Source organism: Punica granatum, chromosome 1 (genome assembly GCF_007655135.1).
Source record: "Punica granatum isolate Tunisia-2019 chromosome 1, ASM765513v2, whole genome shotgun sequence".
Taxonomy (NCBI): domain Eukaryota; kingdom Viridiplantae; phylum Streptophyta; class Magnoliopsida; order Myrtales; family Lythraceae; genus Punica; species Punica granatum.
In genome coordinates, this window is record NC_045127.1 from 51,343,395 (window position 1) to 51,360,993 (window position 17,599).

At 39.8% G+C, this 17,599-nt stretch overlaps 2 protein-coding genes across 6 annotated transcripts; both read left to right on the plus strand.

Annotated features, from left to right (window-relative positions):
* Positions 1 to 6,401: 6,401 nt before the first annotated feature.
* On the plus strand, positions 6,402 to 14,438 carry LOC116201081 (endoribonuclease Dicer homolog 2). 4 transcript variants are annotated; one of them, XR_004155802.1, is made up of 23 exons: positions 6,402 to 6,709; positions 7,101 to 7,173; positions 7,364 to 7,541; positions 7,642 to 7,755; positions 7,831 to 7,965; positions 8,048 to 8,132; positions 8,218 to 8,282; positions 8,438 to 8,578; positions 8,858 to 8,986; positions 9,075 to 9,204; positions 9,303 to 9,405; positions 9,501 to 9,696; positions 9,776 to 9,936; positions 10,168 to 10,386; positions 10,505 to 10,734; positions 10,865 to 11,127; positions 11,462 to 11,922; positions 12,038 to 12,141; positions 12,219 to 12,418; positions 12,687 to 12,896; positions 12,996 to 13,397; positions 13,632 to 13,768; positions 13,852 to 14,205. XR_004155802.1 is itself a non-coding variant. In XM_031532191.1 (23 exons), exons 2-23 carry the CDS (start codon positions 7,103 to 7,105, stop codon positions 14,194 to 14,196), a joined length of 4,218 nt encoding a protein of 1,405 aa, XP_031388051.1. In that variant the 5' UTR covers positions 6,408 to 6,709; positions 7,101 to 7,102; the 3' UTR covers positions 14,197 to 14,438. The 4 variants fall into 4 exon arrangements, 3 of the variants coding, with proteins under 3 accessions (XP_031388051.1, XP_031388034.1, XP_031388042.1); XM_031532191.1 differs by having other exon boundaries at positions 6,408 to 6,709; positions 12,222 to 12,418; positions 13,490 to 13,768; positions 13,852 to 14,438; XM_031532174.1 differs by having other exon boundaries at positions 6,409 to 6,709; positions 13,490 to 13,768; positions 13,852 to 14,438.
* Positions 14,439 to 14,981: 543 nt separating this feature from the next.
* Positions 14,982 to 17,516, plus strand: LOC116192480 (peptide chain release factor PrfB1, chloroplastic). Of its 2 annotated transcripts, none has more exons than XM_031521040.1 (7): positions 14,982 to 15,228; positions 15,426 to 15,485; positions 15,674 to 15,894; positions 16,133 to 16,336; positions 16,467 to 16,682; positions 16,774 to 16,960; positions 17,056 to 17,516. In XM_031521040.1, exons 1-7 carry the CDS (start codon positions 15,033 to 15,035, stop codon positions 17,358 to 17,360), a joined length of 1,389 nt encoding a protein of 462 aa, XP_031376900.1. In that variant the 5' UTR covers positions 14,982 to 15,032; the 3' UTR covers positions 17,361 to 17,516. The 2 variants fall into 2 exon arrangements, with proteins under 2 accessions (XP_031376900.1, XP_031376899.1); XM_031521039.1 differs by having other exon boundaries at positions 14,983 to 15,228; positions 15,414 to 15,485.
* Positions 17,517 to 17,599: the final 83 nt, after the last annotated feature.

The following is a 17,599-nucleotide window of genomic DNA, read 5'->3' on the forward strand; positions in this document are numbered from 1 at the left end:
TTGTATGAATCATCATATCTTGTTATTTTATTGCATGACACTCTCGTAAATAGATAGCTGAATATATATATATGTATATGTATTATATATATATGTGTGTATTTATGTATAATATATATAAGAAAGAGGTAGAGAGCTCGAAGACCAAGGTGGCCAGGGGGTGAGAGGCGATGGCATGGGAAAAGGGGGACCAAGTAGGGGAGGAGAAGGGAATTGAAGTGAAGTGAAGTGAAGTGGGACGATAATGCATGTATATATTTGCATCGCATTGGAGAAATCGGCGGAACCCCGCGCACATGCACCCGTGCTTCAAGTAAAATGATAGCTAAGATTAACAATATTATCCTATATATATGGTATCCTAGTAACTCAGATGTATCATATATGCCGACATCGAGTTATTACCAATGCTTCCTTGCATGGTAAGGTAAAAAATAATTACAGTATGCTATTCGGCACTTATGCTGCACAAGGAGTATGCAGGAAAGGGTCTCCCGACTTCGTCATTGGCTTGCAGAAATAAAAATATATAGGATAATATAAATGCAGTGGTCAAAAAATGTATGTAATTGATATGAGGTCACCTTTAAATTTTATTTGTAGTTAATAAGAGAGAGACAGGGTCGGCCTTTGGAATAGAAGTGGCAGTAAAATCCTCTGAATCATAAGAATATATTCATCATCATTATTATCATATCATAATATAGTAAAGACGCTAACCTCCTTGAGATTTTGCTAAATGCCAGTCCACTCTATTCTTGACCAAAAATGGATATTTCACTCTATTCTTGATATAAAAAAAAAGACATTCCACCTCATTGACGATCTTAGACTTAATAATATAACTCTTATTAAGTCTCAATCTTTTAAACTTTTCAATTTCATCCTAATTCTTTTTTCTTTTGTTTATTCTTATCCTTAAGATTATGTGTCTCAACTTTGATTTCGCTTGAGTTTTTGATATATCTATTAATATGGAGGCTCCGGACAATCTAGAGTGTCAGGTGGCCCATTCACAAAGCTCTACTACTAGGAGTGGACACGGGATGGTTCGGTATGATTTTTAATATGCACTATAATCGTTTTAAAATTTTTAGATAAGAATTTAGCAAACCATATTTGAAAACTGTATTGGAATGGAAAAAAAATAGCTCAAATAAATTGTATTCCATTTCTTTCAATCGAGGTAAACCGATTGATAAAATTATAAAGCATAATTTAAAATCCTAAACTCCAAATGTCATCACAGTTTAACAATTCACAAATAGTTCACTGAGTGAAAATATAAATATAAAAAAATGAAATCTCACTTTAGAAGAAGAATTGTGAATTTTTCTTTTTTTTCCTTTTTAATTAAAATTTCAAATTTGCAAGTGTTATATATATATATATTTATTTATTTATAAAATGAAATTCACTATAAAAGAAGAATTTATGAGATTGGTGAACTGTTTGATCTGTTTCATTTTTTATATATTTTTGTAATTTGGATATGTTTCATTTTTTATATATTTGTATTTTTTCAATATGTGAACTATTTATAAATTGTTAAACTATGATGACAATTGGAGCTTAGGGTTTTAACTTATGATTCATAATTTTATCAATCGGTTCAGTTCCATCCCACGTGGATATTAATCTCATATGGAAAAGATGAATCAAAATCCACTGGTTTATATGAGACTTGTGTACCAACAATTATCAGTTTGAGTTTTTAAGTGAAATTAAACCTAAACTTGTAGAAGCCCTATGGAAATTTAATACTCAACATGGAAGAGCTGCCCTGATCATAAACAATCAACGAAACTATATTCGGATTGAGATAATCGTCGACTAACACATATATAAAATGTTTTTAATCCAGTCATGTGTCTGTACGTACCGGTTAGCCTCTTTCACAGCGGAAGACAAGGCACTCTAATGTTATATGCACATGCATGTTATACAACAAAACATTTATTCAATCCACTATTTTATTGACGCGATGTACAACTCCATTTTTTTAATAATAATAATAATCTCCTCGTTGTTATACTTGAATTTCTTTTTCGATCTTAAAAATGGCTAATGGCCAAATTAAAGGAATGAAAATGAAGCAAAATTAAAAACGCATCGATCCTATTCAATTCAGGACCTCTTGATCATTTTGAGTAGACATTTTATGTCATTACACTAAAACACATTCCTCTCGTTATACTTGACTTTGTTATTTATAATTGAAAAATTTATCTAAAATGATCCATGGTTTACCCGTTTTGTCAAATCTATTATATATTTTTTTTTGTCAAATCTATCACATGGTTCATTTTTTGCATCAAATCTATCCCGACGTTATCTTTTCCGTCGACATCTAACGGTCGTACTGACATGGCGCCCACGTGGCAAGTGTGGCCCACTATCCCTTCACGTGCGACGTCAGCACAATCGTTAGATGTCGACGGAAAAGATAACGTCGGGATAGATTTGATGCAAAAAGTAAATCATGTGATAGATTTAACAAAAAAAAATATATGATAGATTTGACAAAATGGGTAAATCATGAGTCATTTAGGTAAAAACCTCTTTATAATTTATATGTGTAAAAAGCCAAAGGAGAGAGTAGCTTGTGGATGTCAAGTAGTGAGAATCCATGCATTTTCCTTATAGTTCTTTTTTCTTCATCGGACTTTCACAATCACCAGAAGATAATAACAAACCCAACCTGAATCCCAACCCTTCCCTTATAGGAATGCTCAACCAAAGTTCAAACACATGTCTCTCTCGAGAAATTATTATATAGACTTAAATCACCATGTCAGAAAAATGGGCTAATCCAATAAGAGAACTACATGCGTTATTATGTCATAAGACAACCCACTCATTATTTTAGATAGAGCCCAAATCTTCGCAACTTTGAAAATTTTCCTCCACTCTCTCTCTCCCCTCCATTTCCTTAATGCAGTTGTCTACCGCCGTCACATGCCCCTCTCCCGTCACTCACTCTCCATCCCCCCATCACTCTCTCTCTCTGCTCCATCTCACTCCTTCATCTCCTTTCTGCAGCTGTTGACTGCCATCACATGCCCTTCCCCCATCAGGCTCCTTTCCCTCAGCCACCTATCTCGAATTTATCTAGGACTCGAGGCTCTTCTGACCTCAAGCTTTGCGCTTTCCTTGCCGGAGGGAACCAAGGTCGGAGGAACCTGAGCTTGTAGTAAATTCGAGGAGGAAGCTGAACCCTTTTTCAGTGGCAGAATGGAGAGAAGAGAAGTGTGCTTCCGAGACACATGGAGTTCGAGAGGAGATGGGTGTGATGTTATGGCTATGCAAGCTGATGGTGGATTGCCAAAACAAAAACGATAACAATTCTGATTTTTAAAATTAAATTACAATTAATCGGAATATAAGTAAATAAAATAATACAAAATTTGCAGAACAATTTGGAATCTACAGAAGAATTTTGCGTGAGAATTCAAGCTTTGCAAGGCAATTTCTTCAATTTTTTCCCTTCCCTTATTTGGGTAATTGATTTATAGACAAGTTTCTATTTTGGAGCTTCTTATTTCAGCAAAAGGGGTTCTCTTTCGGAACTTTGACAGCGGCCACAACAATCTACGTCAACCTTCGAGCCCAACTCCCCCAAATTGGCTCAAGAAATCAAGAATAGGTTTAGCCTTCAGACTCAATAAACTGTTCCTGGACAATGCAAAGCTCGAGGTCGGAGAAACCTCAAGTCCATGATACAAATAGATGGCCGAGGGAAGGGATTATGATGGGGGGAGGGGCATCTGACGGCGGTTGGCGACTACAGGAAAGAGATGAAGGAGAGAAGAGATAGAGGAGAGAGAGAGGGGGGGATAAATTTTTGAAGTTGTGAAAATTTGGACTCTTTTTAAAATAATGGGTGGGCCACCTTCTGATATAATAACATATGTAATTCTCTTATTGATTTAGTCCATATTTACCGCGGTAATCTAAGTTTATGTAATGACTTCTCCTCTCTCTATCAATCTCTAATTTCTTGGGGCTCCGAAAAGGGGAGAGGAGAGAGAGCCATTCCCTTCCCCTTTGTCTTATAGGACGGGCAATTAAGCTGCGTTGGAAATTCATACCCTTTCGACTTTGACCCTTCTCCTCTCCTCCTCTTGCTAACCAACCAATCTATTGACATGGACTCAATGTAAATTTTCCAAATTCTAATGAGTTCAACTAAATTCAAGTTAAACGTTAATTCAACGCATATTGATTTCACCGATTCTGTTGATTGTTGTACCAAACTTGAGGGCCGTATCCACATTCATGGACTTGATCGACCCACATTAACAGCTTATGTATTTATGTGTTTGGCGTGGGTCTATCAACGTATTTTATTTAAACATATTCATGACGAGTTGTATTCAAACCTAAGCACGAGAATTTTTCTTGCTAGTAAGTGATCATCACATGCAAAGTCTGCATTCTAGTTCAAATTGTTGCAATCATACAGTATACACATCCGCCTATACAATGCCATGACCATTAGTAAGCTAAGGTCTCGTCCGATATATTATATAACGGAAAATATTGCATTCTACTTAGTTTCATCTCAACCTGGCGTTCTTTCGATTTTTCTCACGTCCACAGATATTATATAAGCATGCACGTACTAACCTACAATGGCCCAAATAGTAGTACGAAGGAAAATTAATAGCTAACTTTAATGGGCTGTTTAGGCTAGTAATGATCATAGGAACATCTATCGGCTTTGTCTTATTGGGCCTCAACTTCGTTGAGAGGAAGCCCAACATCAGGCCCTTTCCCCATGGGACGCAGTTGAATCCAACTTTGGGCGCGATGCCTTTTTCATTTATTATTATTATTTTAAATTTCGGTCCTCAACCTTTAGTACTTTTTCCATTTCATCCCCTACAACATTTCCCGTTCCAATTGAGCCAACAATGCTGGACTAATATGTTTTACTTTTAGTCCTTTCCGTCATAACGGGATGCCCATCTTTGACAACAGGTGCAACCTCAAATTGCCGTGTCAGCATCCGATCATCTCAAATTTTCTGATAAGTCGTTTGATTCCGCTCTTCTAATATTTGACTGGGCATTTTCCTTTTATATTCATTTTTGCGGTAGATTATAATGAATCTACTTTACCTTTTAGCAAAAAAATAAATAAAAAGATTAAACAAATGAATGTACAAAATAACTAACTATGAAGGACTATATATATATATATATATATCAGAATTTTTAAAAAAATGTAACAGCTAATGAAGTCTCTCGCTTAGTCTCGAGATTATTAACTGCTAGATATGGACATGCTAAGTCTCTAGCTTAGTCTCGAGCTTAGTCTGGAGCCGAATAACTCCATAAGTTCTACATAGATATACGACTTAAGGAACCTTCTCGTGTTTATCGAGATCCATTTGTGACGGTAGAGGATTTTGATCGGAATTTCGAATAGCTACTGCTTTGTTTTTTACCTCAATACTTCTGTGTAATATGTCCGGGAGGATTTGATTTTTTCTGATCTTGTAATTTTATTTCTTGAGCATTTTACCTGGTACTCTTATCATGTAATATGAATGAATATTCAAGGTTCACAAGAAAAAAAAAAAAGAAGAAAAAAGAGAAAGAAGATGATGACTTCAATCAGCAGCTATTTTACTAGAAGGGAAGGGCCCATTAATTATTGGGGCCCTATAAAATTACCTCCATTCACTCTCGTCTTGTAGGAAGATTCTACGCAACTCCGTACCAAAAAGCTACTTGTTTACCGAGTGGACACGGTCAACAGGAATATGCTTTTTTTAATAATTACAATTTTGAAAAATGTGATTTAATAATGGAAAAGTAAAAATAAATATATTTTTTAAAAAAATTATGTTGCACATTCAGAATACCAAACGCGAATGCGTTTCTAAAAATAGGATTCAAAATTTGACTAGTTACGGGACATTGAGCTACCGTTTTAAAAGAAATTAAAAGTTTTTCGATGATTCAATGCACGATACGATAGCTTAAATCAAATTGGATAGTTAACACGTGTCGAACTGAGGTTATGAAAAAGTAAAAGTTTTTCGATAATCTCAGTATAAGATGTGATAACTTAATTTAAATTGTTTTTCTTTAGTAGGTAGATTCGACTTGAATTTGGATTAATCGGGGATCATTGTCATTTTGAATACCCAGTGATGCATTTTAGAGATTGATCAATAAGATTTAACACGAAATATCTATCTAATAACGGTATTTACAAGTGCGAGGTATTGCAGTAAATAAAGTATAAGCAGTGTATATATATTTCCAAAATTAGAAGTCGCCGCCCGCCGGTCCGTCAAGCTGACGACTTTAGAGCCCCTCCCCACGACACAAACACATACACGCATACGCGACAAACGAACATACAGAATAGTCGATATTCGATCCAACTGAATTCCCCCTCTTTCGTTCTCTTTTCCTTCCTCTCTCTCTCTCTCTCTGCCTGCCCTTTTCTCCGGATCTCCCACACTCACCCCACCACCCATCACTGCTGCCCCTGCAAGCTCCTTCTCCTCGAAGCTTTCACTGAACGACTCTTCGTCTCCCCACTCTCCATCTATATATAGATGTTGGGTCGACTCGGGAGCTTTGCCCACCTCTTCTTCCTCCTGCTTAGTTGAGAGGTGAGACCCTTCAGCTGCAGTCACAAGGCGGGACAACCCAGTGATCCTCTCGACTTCTTCCACTCTCTCTTCCAGGTCTGGTTCTCATTCTTGAAATAATAAACTCGCCTTTCGATCGCGATGATGGTGGTCTGGCTGTGATCGTCTGGTGTCTCTGCCATTGCCCACACTGTTCATTGGTAATGTGGGTTGTACGGCGCCGGCGTTTCTGTCGCTTGTATGTGTATGTGCTGGCGTTTGGCTGCGAAATTCGACGGGTGACGGGACAATGACGGCTCCGTGCTGGAGGTGGCGTGGCGTGGCTTATGTGAGTTTCTCCCGACAGGGGACCACACGGGGAGGGAGAACCAGGCAAAAGTGATTCGAAAGGAGTGAACTATACGTGGCGTATGGACGAACTGATGTTGTTGTTGTCGCCCGTTAGCTGAGGCGAATTGATTATCTTTCCGGTTTGCTGGTGTTGCAGACATGGACGCGGCTGCAATGGAAGTGGACATTGACCAGCACCCACCATCCGATCCTCTTCCCTTTGCCAGATGGTGATTCCCCTTCCCCTTCCTCTTTCGTTTTAATCCATGATGATTTATGGTGCTCTGTTTCCTTCGTTTGTTTGAAAATGGAACTACGCTGACAAAAATGGCATCTTCATTTTGACACCCGAATGGATGGTTTGCTTATTCTGGTTACTATTTATTGCTCTTTAATGTAGCTTTCTGTTGACATATATAGCTATCAGCTGGAGGCATTAGATATGGCACTCAAGCAGAACACTATAGTGTATTTAGAGACGGGTTCGGGCAAGACCCTTATAGCAACTATGCTCCTCAGAAGCTATGCCTATCAAATTCGGAAGCCTTCGCCCTACATTGCAGTGTTCTTAGTTCCCAAAGTTGTCTTGGTTTCTCAGGTACGCCAGGAATCACATCAAGCAGAAGTTGCTATTGTTTTTACTGGATATTCAATGTCTACTGCTGAAAATTATACATGCTTTTCACTTCCTATTGTAGCAAGCTGAAGTCTTGAAAATGCACACCGACTTGAAAGTCGGTATGTACTGGGGTGAAATGGGAGTCGACTTCTGGAATGCTGCTTTGTGGAGACAGGAAATAGAAAAACACGAGGTTGGGTTCCTCTATGAAAACACGCTGAGTTTATTATTATCGATGGCAAGCTGAATTGCACTTGTACCATGGCAGGTGCTTGTGATGACACCTGCTATATTGCTCCATGTGTTGAGGCATCGCTTCTTCAAGATGGAGATGATAAAGGTTCTGATTTTTGATGAATGCCAACATGCAAGCGGCAAACATCCATATGCTTGTATTATGACCGTAAGTAGTCGAAAAATACAACCTTATTCTTGGTATTGGCTTGAACTTCAAAGATAAGGGGCAGCATTCGCTTTGTTGGCAGGAATTCTATCACCACTATCTGAAATCACCGAATTATGAAGTTCCAAGGATTTTGGGTATGACTGCATCCCCCATTAAAACTAAAGGTATGCAAACTTGGCACTTCATTTTTGGCCGATGATGCACATCTTCACGTTGATAGATATATATACACATTTTTCTTGCATCTAGGTGGCCAATCGGAATCTGAATACTGGCAAAAGCTTCAGTGTCTTGAGACATTAATGAATTCAAAGGTGCGCTTAAGTGAAATTTTCCTTACCTCGCCCATCTTACAATATATTTTCAATTTGCTACATTTTAAATACAGGCGCATCTGGCTCTGTTACTGCAGTACCAAAAAATTCACTTGAGATTTAAAGCCAAGCTAATGTTCCTTTTCTTTTGGAAGATTTACACTTGTGAAAGCGAATCTGTCCTTGCCAATTATGTACCATTCTCAACAATAAAGTACAAATCCTATCAAAAGATGGGAATACCACGTGGCCTCTTAGCACAGCTAGGAGCTCTCTTAATGAGATTGAAGGAGAAGGTATGTATTCTATTTACAATAATACTTGATATTTGAGAATTGAATAATGTGATCTTCATTACTCGATATAGTGTTATTTTGGGTGAACTGGAAATGACATATACTCTTCGAAAGCAAAAAATGAAAGTTTTGCTAATGTACTTTTTATTTGGCGGAGTTCTCAGTAACATTTGAACCCAAGGAGTCTCTTCTCTTCCAGAAATTGTAGCCTTTTTTTTTATTAAGTAATTAATTTTGCTATCGCATAGTCACTTCTTGACAATATCTTGCCTTACACAGCATAAGGGGGAGGTTGCAAGATATGATCTCGAAAAATCTGCAGCTGATTCTACGTGCAAAAGTATTGAACAGATCTACTCTACATTAATGTACTGCTTAGAGGAACTCGGCCTCTGGTTGGCATGGAAGGTGGTTCTTTGTGTTCTTTCCCCCTCCATTGTGTTGTTTTTCAGTGGCCACCTTGGAGATATTATTCACTGTATTATTCCACTAACAGGCTGCGGACTTTCTCACGCGTCAAGAAGTTGAGGACTTGCTTTGGGGAAAATTGGATTTGACAGGCGAGAAGATTCTTAGACATTTTTGCTCGGAAGTCTTCCAGGAATTGACGACTTTTGTAGATTCAGGTACTTTAAAAATCAATTAGTCAGAAGTGTTTTACATCGGTATGGTATAGCTAATGGCAATTTTTGTCCACTCTCTTTCTCTCTATGCATATTTGGAGATGCACAATGGGCAATAGCTGATGACAATAAACTTAAAGTCGCTACAGGATATCTTGCTTCTTCTAGAGTTGTTACTCTTATTGAGTCTCTCCTTGAGTACAGGTTATTACCAAATGAACACACTTTTCTTCTTTCTCTGCTACTTATATTCTTGTTTGCGCCAAATCCATGAAAAGTGTAATTTTCTGATGATGTAGCCATATCAAGGCCATAAGATGCATAATCTTTGTGGAGAGGATTATCACAGCCAGTGTGCTCCACTCTTTGTTGAATGAGCTCCTCCATAAACACAATAGTTGGAGGTCTAAATCCATTGCTGGAAATAGCTCGGGTTTACTCCGTCAGTCAAGGAAGCTACAGCAAGAAATTGTGGAAGAGTTTCGCGAGGGAAAGGTAATTGTAGTTGAATCCCTTTTATCCAGGCTCTTGCTCACATGCAATTTAGTTTAGATGTTTGCTGCTGTCTGTGCAGGTGAATATCATTGTTGCAACGTCCATTCTTGAAGAGGGTTTAGATGTCCAGAGCTGCAACTTGGTCATCAGATTTGACCCTGCCCCAACAGTTTCCAGCTTTATACAGTCTCGAGGTCGTGCTAGGATGCAGAATTCAGATTTTCTGTTGCTGGTGGAGAGGTAATCTTTGTACTTGTTATGAAAACATCCTTGAAAAATTTGAGGAGATTTCTGAGAAATTTGTTATCCTCCTTTTCCCCTTGCAGTTCTTCCTTGTTTTGTTTTGTATATATGCATTTAAGAGATTAGCTACCGTCAAGGGTTCTGGTCTAGGCCATCCATTCCAGTATTGGGTCGACGTTGAGCCTCTATTATATCACATTGTTAACTCCTGTTTTGCCATATCCCCAGTGGTGATGCTTCTACATACTCTCGTCTGGGGAAGTTCCTTGCTAGTGGAGAGATTATGAGAAAGTTGTCTCTGAGCCATGCTTCAGTTCCCTGCCAAGCTCTTGATGATGATTTGTACAGTGAAGAGATTTATCGCGTTGAAAGCACCGGAGCAGTCATAACTCTTTGTTCCAGTGTGGAGATGCTCTACTTCTACTGCTCGCGACTCCCTTCTGATGGGTTAGTTGTATTAGACTATGCCATTTGCTTTGGCTATCGACATAAGATATCTTCTCGAGCTGTGATCAGCTACGTGGTCTGCTCTTTCACTTATTAAGATATACGATATAAAATGCAGGTACTTTAAGCCAATGCCAAGATTTGATATCGATAAGGAGATGGGCATTTGTAGAATTCATATGCCAAAGAGTTGCCCTGTACCACCTCTACGGCCCATCTGTTGGCCCGGTAACATTAATACACTGAGGAAAATAGCCTGTTTTGAAGCATGCAAGCAGCTTCACAGATATGGCGCTTTGACAGATGATCTCATTCCAGATGTTGTTGTTGAGGATAAACAGACAACAAGTACTGTCTTAATCTTACTTCAGTATTTTTTTACTTTTTCATATTTTACTAAATCTTTTAGTTTGTGAGAGGTCTTCGCACATTTTACATTTGTTTTTTACACACTTATGTGCTTCTATGGGTATTTTAGATGCCGAGAAAGAGCCATATGATGATGAGCACCCAGCTTACTTCCCTACTGAATTGGTTAATAGGCTCTCCAAGTCCAACGCATACCATTTCTATGTCATTCAATTATTGCAACAATTCAGTTACGATGTAAGAGTTCAGGGTCTGGTACTTGCTATGAGGAGTGAACTAGAGCCTGGTATTTGTTTCAAGTTACAAGCAGATAGGGGGATGCTGACTGCAAACTTCAAATATGCTGGGTCCTGCAGTCTCACAGAGGAGCAGGTGCGCTCTCACTGTATGTTAGTTATATATTGATATGCTTAAAGGTATAACAAAATTCTTTTTCTTTGGATTAATGGGTACTTAATTATGCAAATTGATAGAGGTATAGTGACTTTCTTGTATGAGCTTCATGATAAATCATAAATTGAAGATGAACAGCCGTACTCGCCCACTTAAGTTTTAGCTTAGAAAAAAGAGCAGAGATTTACTAATTAGAACATTGACAAATGTCATCTTCATATTCTTGTAAATTTAGAGAAACAATTATCAGATAAATCTATTCGTAGACAGTCATTCTTGTATTTATCCTTATCTTAAAGTTCTATGTTGACAGGTGAATTGTTGCAGGAAGTTTCAGAGCACTCTTCTAAGCGTGCTCGTGGAACATAATGTCACTAAATTGGTGGAAGTTTTAAATAGTTTCAACTCTGGGAATTCACCTGGTATCGATTATTTAATCCTTCCATTAAAGAGTGGATACCCAAATGAAGGCACAGTAGATTGGGAACCTGTCGCCTCTGTACTGTTTCCATCTGCAGAAGTTTCGAATAGTCCCAGTTCAGGCTCGAATGTATCGAATGAACACATCAAAGGCTGTTGCTTCCATGGCCGTTCATGTCTTGTAACCAAAGATGGACCAGTCTGCTCTTGCTTGCTCCAGAATTCTGTGGTCTACACCCCTCATAATGGCCGTATATATTGCATCTCTGGTTTCTTGAACAGTCTAAATGCAAATTCAAAATTGAATATGAGGGATGGAAGTAGTGTAACATATAAGCAGTACTATAAAGAGCGGTACGAGCTTCTTATCAACTCTCTTCTGTCTTTCGTAACTTTGAAAGTTTTACCATCAATGTGGCAGGCCTTTCCTCGGAGTATAGGATTTCATGGATGTTGAATGAATTTACAGGTATGGCATCAATTTGCGTTGTGAAGAACAGTCATTACTTAAGGGGAGACACATTTTTCAAGCGCAGAATTGTCTCTTCTGGGGACGGCTAAGAAAAGAGAAAGGTTTGATGTGCATCTCTCAGCCTGTTCGTCTTTTTTCATTACGCAGCTTCAACTTGATTTTTTACATTTTCCTGCAGAAGAGCCAAGCAAAGCGATGGTTGAGCTGCCTCCAGAACTCTGTCAATTGATAATTGCTCCAATATCAATCAACACAGTGTACTCCTATTCATTTGCTCCATCGATTATCCACCGCCTTGAGTCATTGCTTATGGCTGCAAATTTGAAAAGGATGCATTTGGATCATTGTGTACAAAATGCTGTTATCCCGACTACCAAGGTCTGTTTATCTAGTTGTTCCACTAAAAGCTGATAGAGATGCATATGCCGTGCTTGTGGTTCCATGTGAAAATTATTATTTTTACTAAATTTACGAACATATTGACATTATATTCAATTTCCGTCATTTGCATGCATGGCCCAAAAAAGAAAGTTGTGTGCATCTGTCAGTTAGTTTTGCTTCCTCTGGTGACACCGTCACTGGGTTTTCTTTCCATTTTATAATTGCTTGTGAAGGTTTTTGGTGGTTGCTTTTTTCACCTTTTCAGGTGCTGGAAGCTCTTACAACTAAGCAGTGCCAAGAAGAATTTCATCTGGAATCTCTGGAAACTCTTGGTGACTCTTTCCTTAAATATGCGGTCAGTCAACATCTATTTAAGTCCTATGGAAATCATCATGAAGGCATGCTGAGTATCAAGAGGGAAAGAATAACTTCTAATGCTGCACTCTGCAAATTAGGCTGCGAATGCAATCTTCCGGTACTTTTTTCTTCCCTTAATGTGTTGCAGTTGTTGCACCAACAAAGATCGAGTGCTCCTCTTTTCTAATTTCACGACTGTTTATCTTCTGTCATATAGGGATTTATTCGCGACGAACAATTCGATCCAAAGAATTGGATTATTCCCGGATACAAATCTCAGTCTCTCTTAAACGAGGAGTTTGTTTTCGGAAGGAAGATGTATGTGGTGGGGAAAAGGAAGATTAAAATGAAGAGAGTGGCGGACGTGGTAGAGGCGTTGATTGGAGCATATGTTAGCACTGGGGGAGAAACAGCAGGTGTAATGTTTTTGGATTGGCTCGGTATAAAGGTGGACTTTGGGGTCTCACCATATGAAAGGGGAAGCAGCTTAAACGAGAGCCTTGTGAACATAAAGCAATTGGAGGCCCTTTTAGGGTACTCATTTAATGATCCTTCTCTGTTAGTAGAAGCACTGACGCATGGTTCTTTCATGCTTCCAGAAATTCCGAGGTGTTATCAGGTACGTTTTGGTTGCCCCTAATATTTCAAATTTTCATTTATAACCCGTTTTACCTGTTGATATCAATTGGGTTGGTGATTCATTTTCTGCAGCGCTTGGAATATCTTGGTGACTCAGTTCTGGATTATCTAATCACGGTCCATCTTTACAGTACATACCCAAGGTTGTCACCGGGGTTAATAACTGATATGAGGTCTGCTTCCGTGAACAATGATTGTTATGCTCTCGCTGCAGTTAAGGTGGAATTGCACAAGCACCTTCTCCATGCCTCGCAGGCGCTGCATCGTGATATAGCCAACACCCTCGAGAACTCTGACAAGTTCGCATCGACAATTATGTATGGCTGGGAGTCTGAAACATCTTTTCCAAAGGTTAGCAAATAAATCACGCAAGTTTGCCATGCTGTGACCCATGTTTTATCGTCTCCTTGACTCTTTGATTGTTAATGGAATAGGTGCTTGGGGATATTATCGAGTCTCTTGCTGGTGCAATCCTGGTGGATTCGGGCTACAATAAACAGAAGGTGTTTGACAGTATTAGGCCTCTCCTGGAGCCACTGGTCACTCCCGAGACACTGCAGCTCCATCCAGTGAGGGAGCTGAACGAGATTTGCCAGAAGGAGAACTATACACTGAAGAAACCCACGGTGTCTCGGGACGACAACGGGATATCTGTAACAGTTGAGGTCGAGGCCGGTGGAAAAATATACAGGCACACTTCATGCGCTGACAAGAAGGAGACAGCCAAAAGAGTTGCCTCAAGAGCAGTCCTCAAGTCTCTTAAACAAGCTTCTGTGTGACGATATGAAGAAGACACGAAATCTGTTCGTAAGACCGGAAGATCAAGATTATTCTTTTTGTGCAGCATAATGGCCGATTGGCCCGATTCCTTCTCAATTCTCACTTGTCAATCGTGAGACTCATTAAACTGTGAAGCGGTTTTAAGCCTTCCATTTTTGCCCTTTCATATATAGTCAGATGGGCAATCTTTGTATATAAATGGTACGTATGGTGGTATAAAAATGTCAGTTTTTGGCTAGTATTATCGAATCGGATTTTAATTTCTTGCAACTCAAATGCTCCCTCTGCCTCCCCTTATATTCTGCCAAATCCTTCTCCTCTCTCCCCTCATAACTAACACCCTAACTAACTTTTGAATTGCCAGACCAGACTGGCCCTCACAGACTTAAGCAGATCTTGCGGTTTGGCTCAAGTTTTCTGAAAATTATCATATAATCCTTTCTTATTTTCACATTTGGCGCAAGGCACAAATATTTTCTTTTTCACCTGGTAGTCGAATGTTCGATTCTAGACAGTGCCACGCTGCACCAGTCAATGTCCATCGGTGCACATCGTGGTGCTTGCTTAGGATCGGCACGCTCAATTTTGCTTGAAGTTTGAGCTCTTTGGTCTGACTCGGTTGAATTCAAGGTTGCCGTTGGGGTGGTTATGAAATTGGATGAAACTCCATGGTTCATTTTGGTGTAATGTAAACATTCTGGGGCCAAAACTTCTTAATTTAAAAATTCAGGGTCGAAATTGAGACAATTCGCGGGAGTTCTATCCAGAAGGGATCGATTTTTTTCAGCCTCCCCCTCGTTCTGTAGAACTCTTTGCTCTGCTCTGCTGCTGGACGATGGCCATGGAGGTTCTTCTTCGGCCGATCAATGCAGCGGCGGCGGCGGCGGCTCTTTCTCCAAAACCGCCGTCTCTACGCTACTCTGTTCATAGACAGCACCAAAGGCTTGCCTTCCGACATCTGAAATCCTCACTTCATGTTCCATACAACTTCACCACTCCTCTATCGTCATCTCCTCCTTCCCGTTCTTCTGGTATGTCCACTTCGTTCATATATTCTCTTCTTCCTTATCGATTTTCTTGACTTCCTGTCCTTAGTGAAACTTCTGCGTCCGTACAAAATCTTCCTTTGACAACCTTCCTAGGAGATTGTCGCCTTTAGTAATGAATCTGCTATCAGCTAGTAAGCTTTTTGTTTCGTGATGGAACTTTGAATCAGCTATTCATTCAGTATCCGAGAGTCAGGTGAGCGAGGAGGTCGCCTCCGACACCAGAGAATGGGCGCTACAAGGTACAACTTTTAGCTCCTATGCGAGCTTCATTCTAGTCTTTTCTGCATAGGATGCTATGAATTTGTTAAGAGGCTTAGCTGAATGTGCCTTGAGGAATTAAACTTTGATTCATGGAAGTTATTCAAATGTTTCCTTTTGAGCTTGAACCAGTGGAATTTTGACTTGACCTGTTAGAGTAAGTTTGCAGATTTCTATTCCTTAAGAAAGGATGTGGAGACCATCTCAAGTCGTGTCGAAGAGATAAGGGCATCTGCTGGTCTCGAGCAGTTGGAGAGAGAACTTGCAGATTTGGAGTCGAAAGCATCCGACAGCGCCCTCTGGGATGATCGTGCTAAGGCTCAAGAAACTCTTCTGGCTCTCGCAGATGTTAAAGAAAAGATAAAACTGCTTGCTGACTTCAAAACCCAGGTCCTCATATAGCCTTTCTCCCCGCGTAAATGAGTCTTACATTTTGTTAGGAGTTGCCTACACAGTTATTACGGCGAGAAGTATGAAGATGCTGATAAGTTCATGCTTTGAGATTATTGGGCTGGGCTGGGGGTGCATGATCAGTGTTCTGAACTTCTGCAAATCAATGAGAACTATTTCTAGTTTTAGCATTGAATTTTCCCAGTCGCCCTTTTTACACGTAAAGTAACTGATGCAGGTTGAAGATGCAGAAACAATTGTTAAGTTGACAGAGGAGATGGATGCCATAGATGGTGGGCTTCTTGAAGAGGCGACCAACATTATTAAAGAACTGAACAAGGCATTGGATCGGTTCGAGTTAACCGAGCTTCTCTCTGGTCCATATGACAAAGAAGGTGCTGTTATTGCCATCACAGCTGGTGCTGGAGGTACCGATGCACAGGTATATCACTGGTTGTTGCACTGTTTCGTGTTTATCGGCTCAGGAATAGTTTTCTACAGCCGACTTATGAAATGTCCTTGTATTTTCTTTACTGCTAGATGTAAGTATCTTTTGATCAACTCCAGTGCAGGATTGGGCTGACATGCTTCTCAGGATGTATGTGAGATGGGGAGAGAAGCAACGCTATAAAACAAGGGTAGTTGAGAAATCCATGGGAGAAGAAGCTGGGATCAAATCAGCAACTATTGAACTTGAGGGGCGCTATGCTTACGGGTACTTATCAGGTGAAAAGGGGACCCATCGTATAGTCCGGCAGTCCCCTTTCAATGCAAAAGGTCTTCGTCAGGTACCTAAGTCATGGATTTCTTCCTTGACTTCTATAATCTTGATCATTTGTTTAGAAGTGTTCTCTGATGAAGTGGAATCTGAAAATGCAGACAAGCTTTTCTGGAGTTGAAGTAATGCCTCTTCTTCCTGAAGAATCAATGGATGTAGAAATTCCCGAGGAGGACTTAGAGATTAGTTTTTCGAGGGCTGGTGGAAAAGGAGGTCAGAACGTGAACAAGGTCGAAACAGCTGTTCGGATTACCCACACACCAACCGGGGTCACTGTTCGCTGCACAGGTTTTGCTTCAAAATCTTCCTTGTAATTTCGTATATTTGTCTCTCTTTACAGCTCTTTTTTGAAGGTATCTTTTTTCCTTCTGGAAATAATGCAGAGGAGAGATCCCAACTAGCGAATAAGATAAAGGCGTTGAGCCGCCTGAAAGCAAAGCTGCTGGTGATAGCGGAGGAGCAGCGAGCCTCTGAGATAAAGCAGATAAGGGGGGACGCGGTGAAGGCAGAGTGGGGTCAGCAAATAAGGAACTATGTGTTCCATCCATACAAGCTCGTCAAAGATGTGCGGACCGGATACGAAACATCTGATATCACATCCGTGATGGACGGTGATCTGGTGCCCTTTATCAAAGCTTACCTCAGATACAAGTACACAATGTCCTCCACGACCGAAAACTTGAGATGATGTATTTAGTTAAGTTTGTACGAGCTGAGCTTATATGAGCGGAAACAATTGTCCTTGTAGTGTTTATTTGGTTCTTGAGATGCTTACATGTAGCTGTAATTTGATTCAAGAGAAAGTTTTGCTTCTAGTAAAAAATCCATACCGCAGTCACATGAATGAGAACGACCAATCTTGCAGTCACATAGACGAGTGTGCTGCAGTAGACTAAAGTATGCTGCAATTCTAAGAGTTCCGAAAGG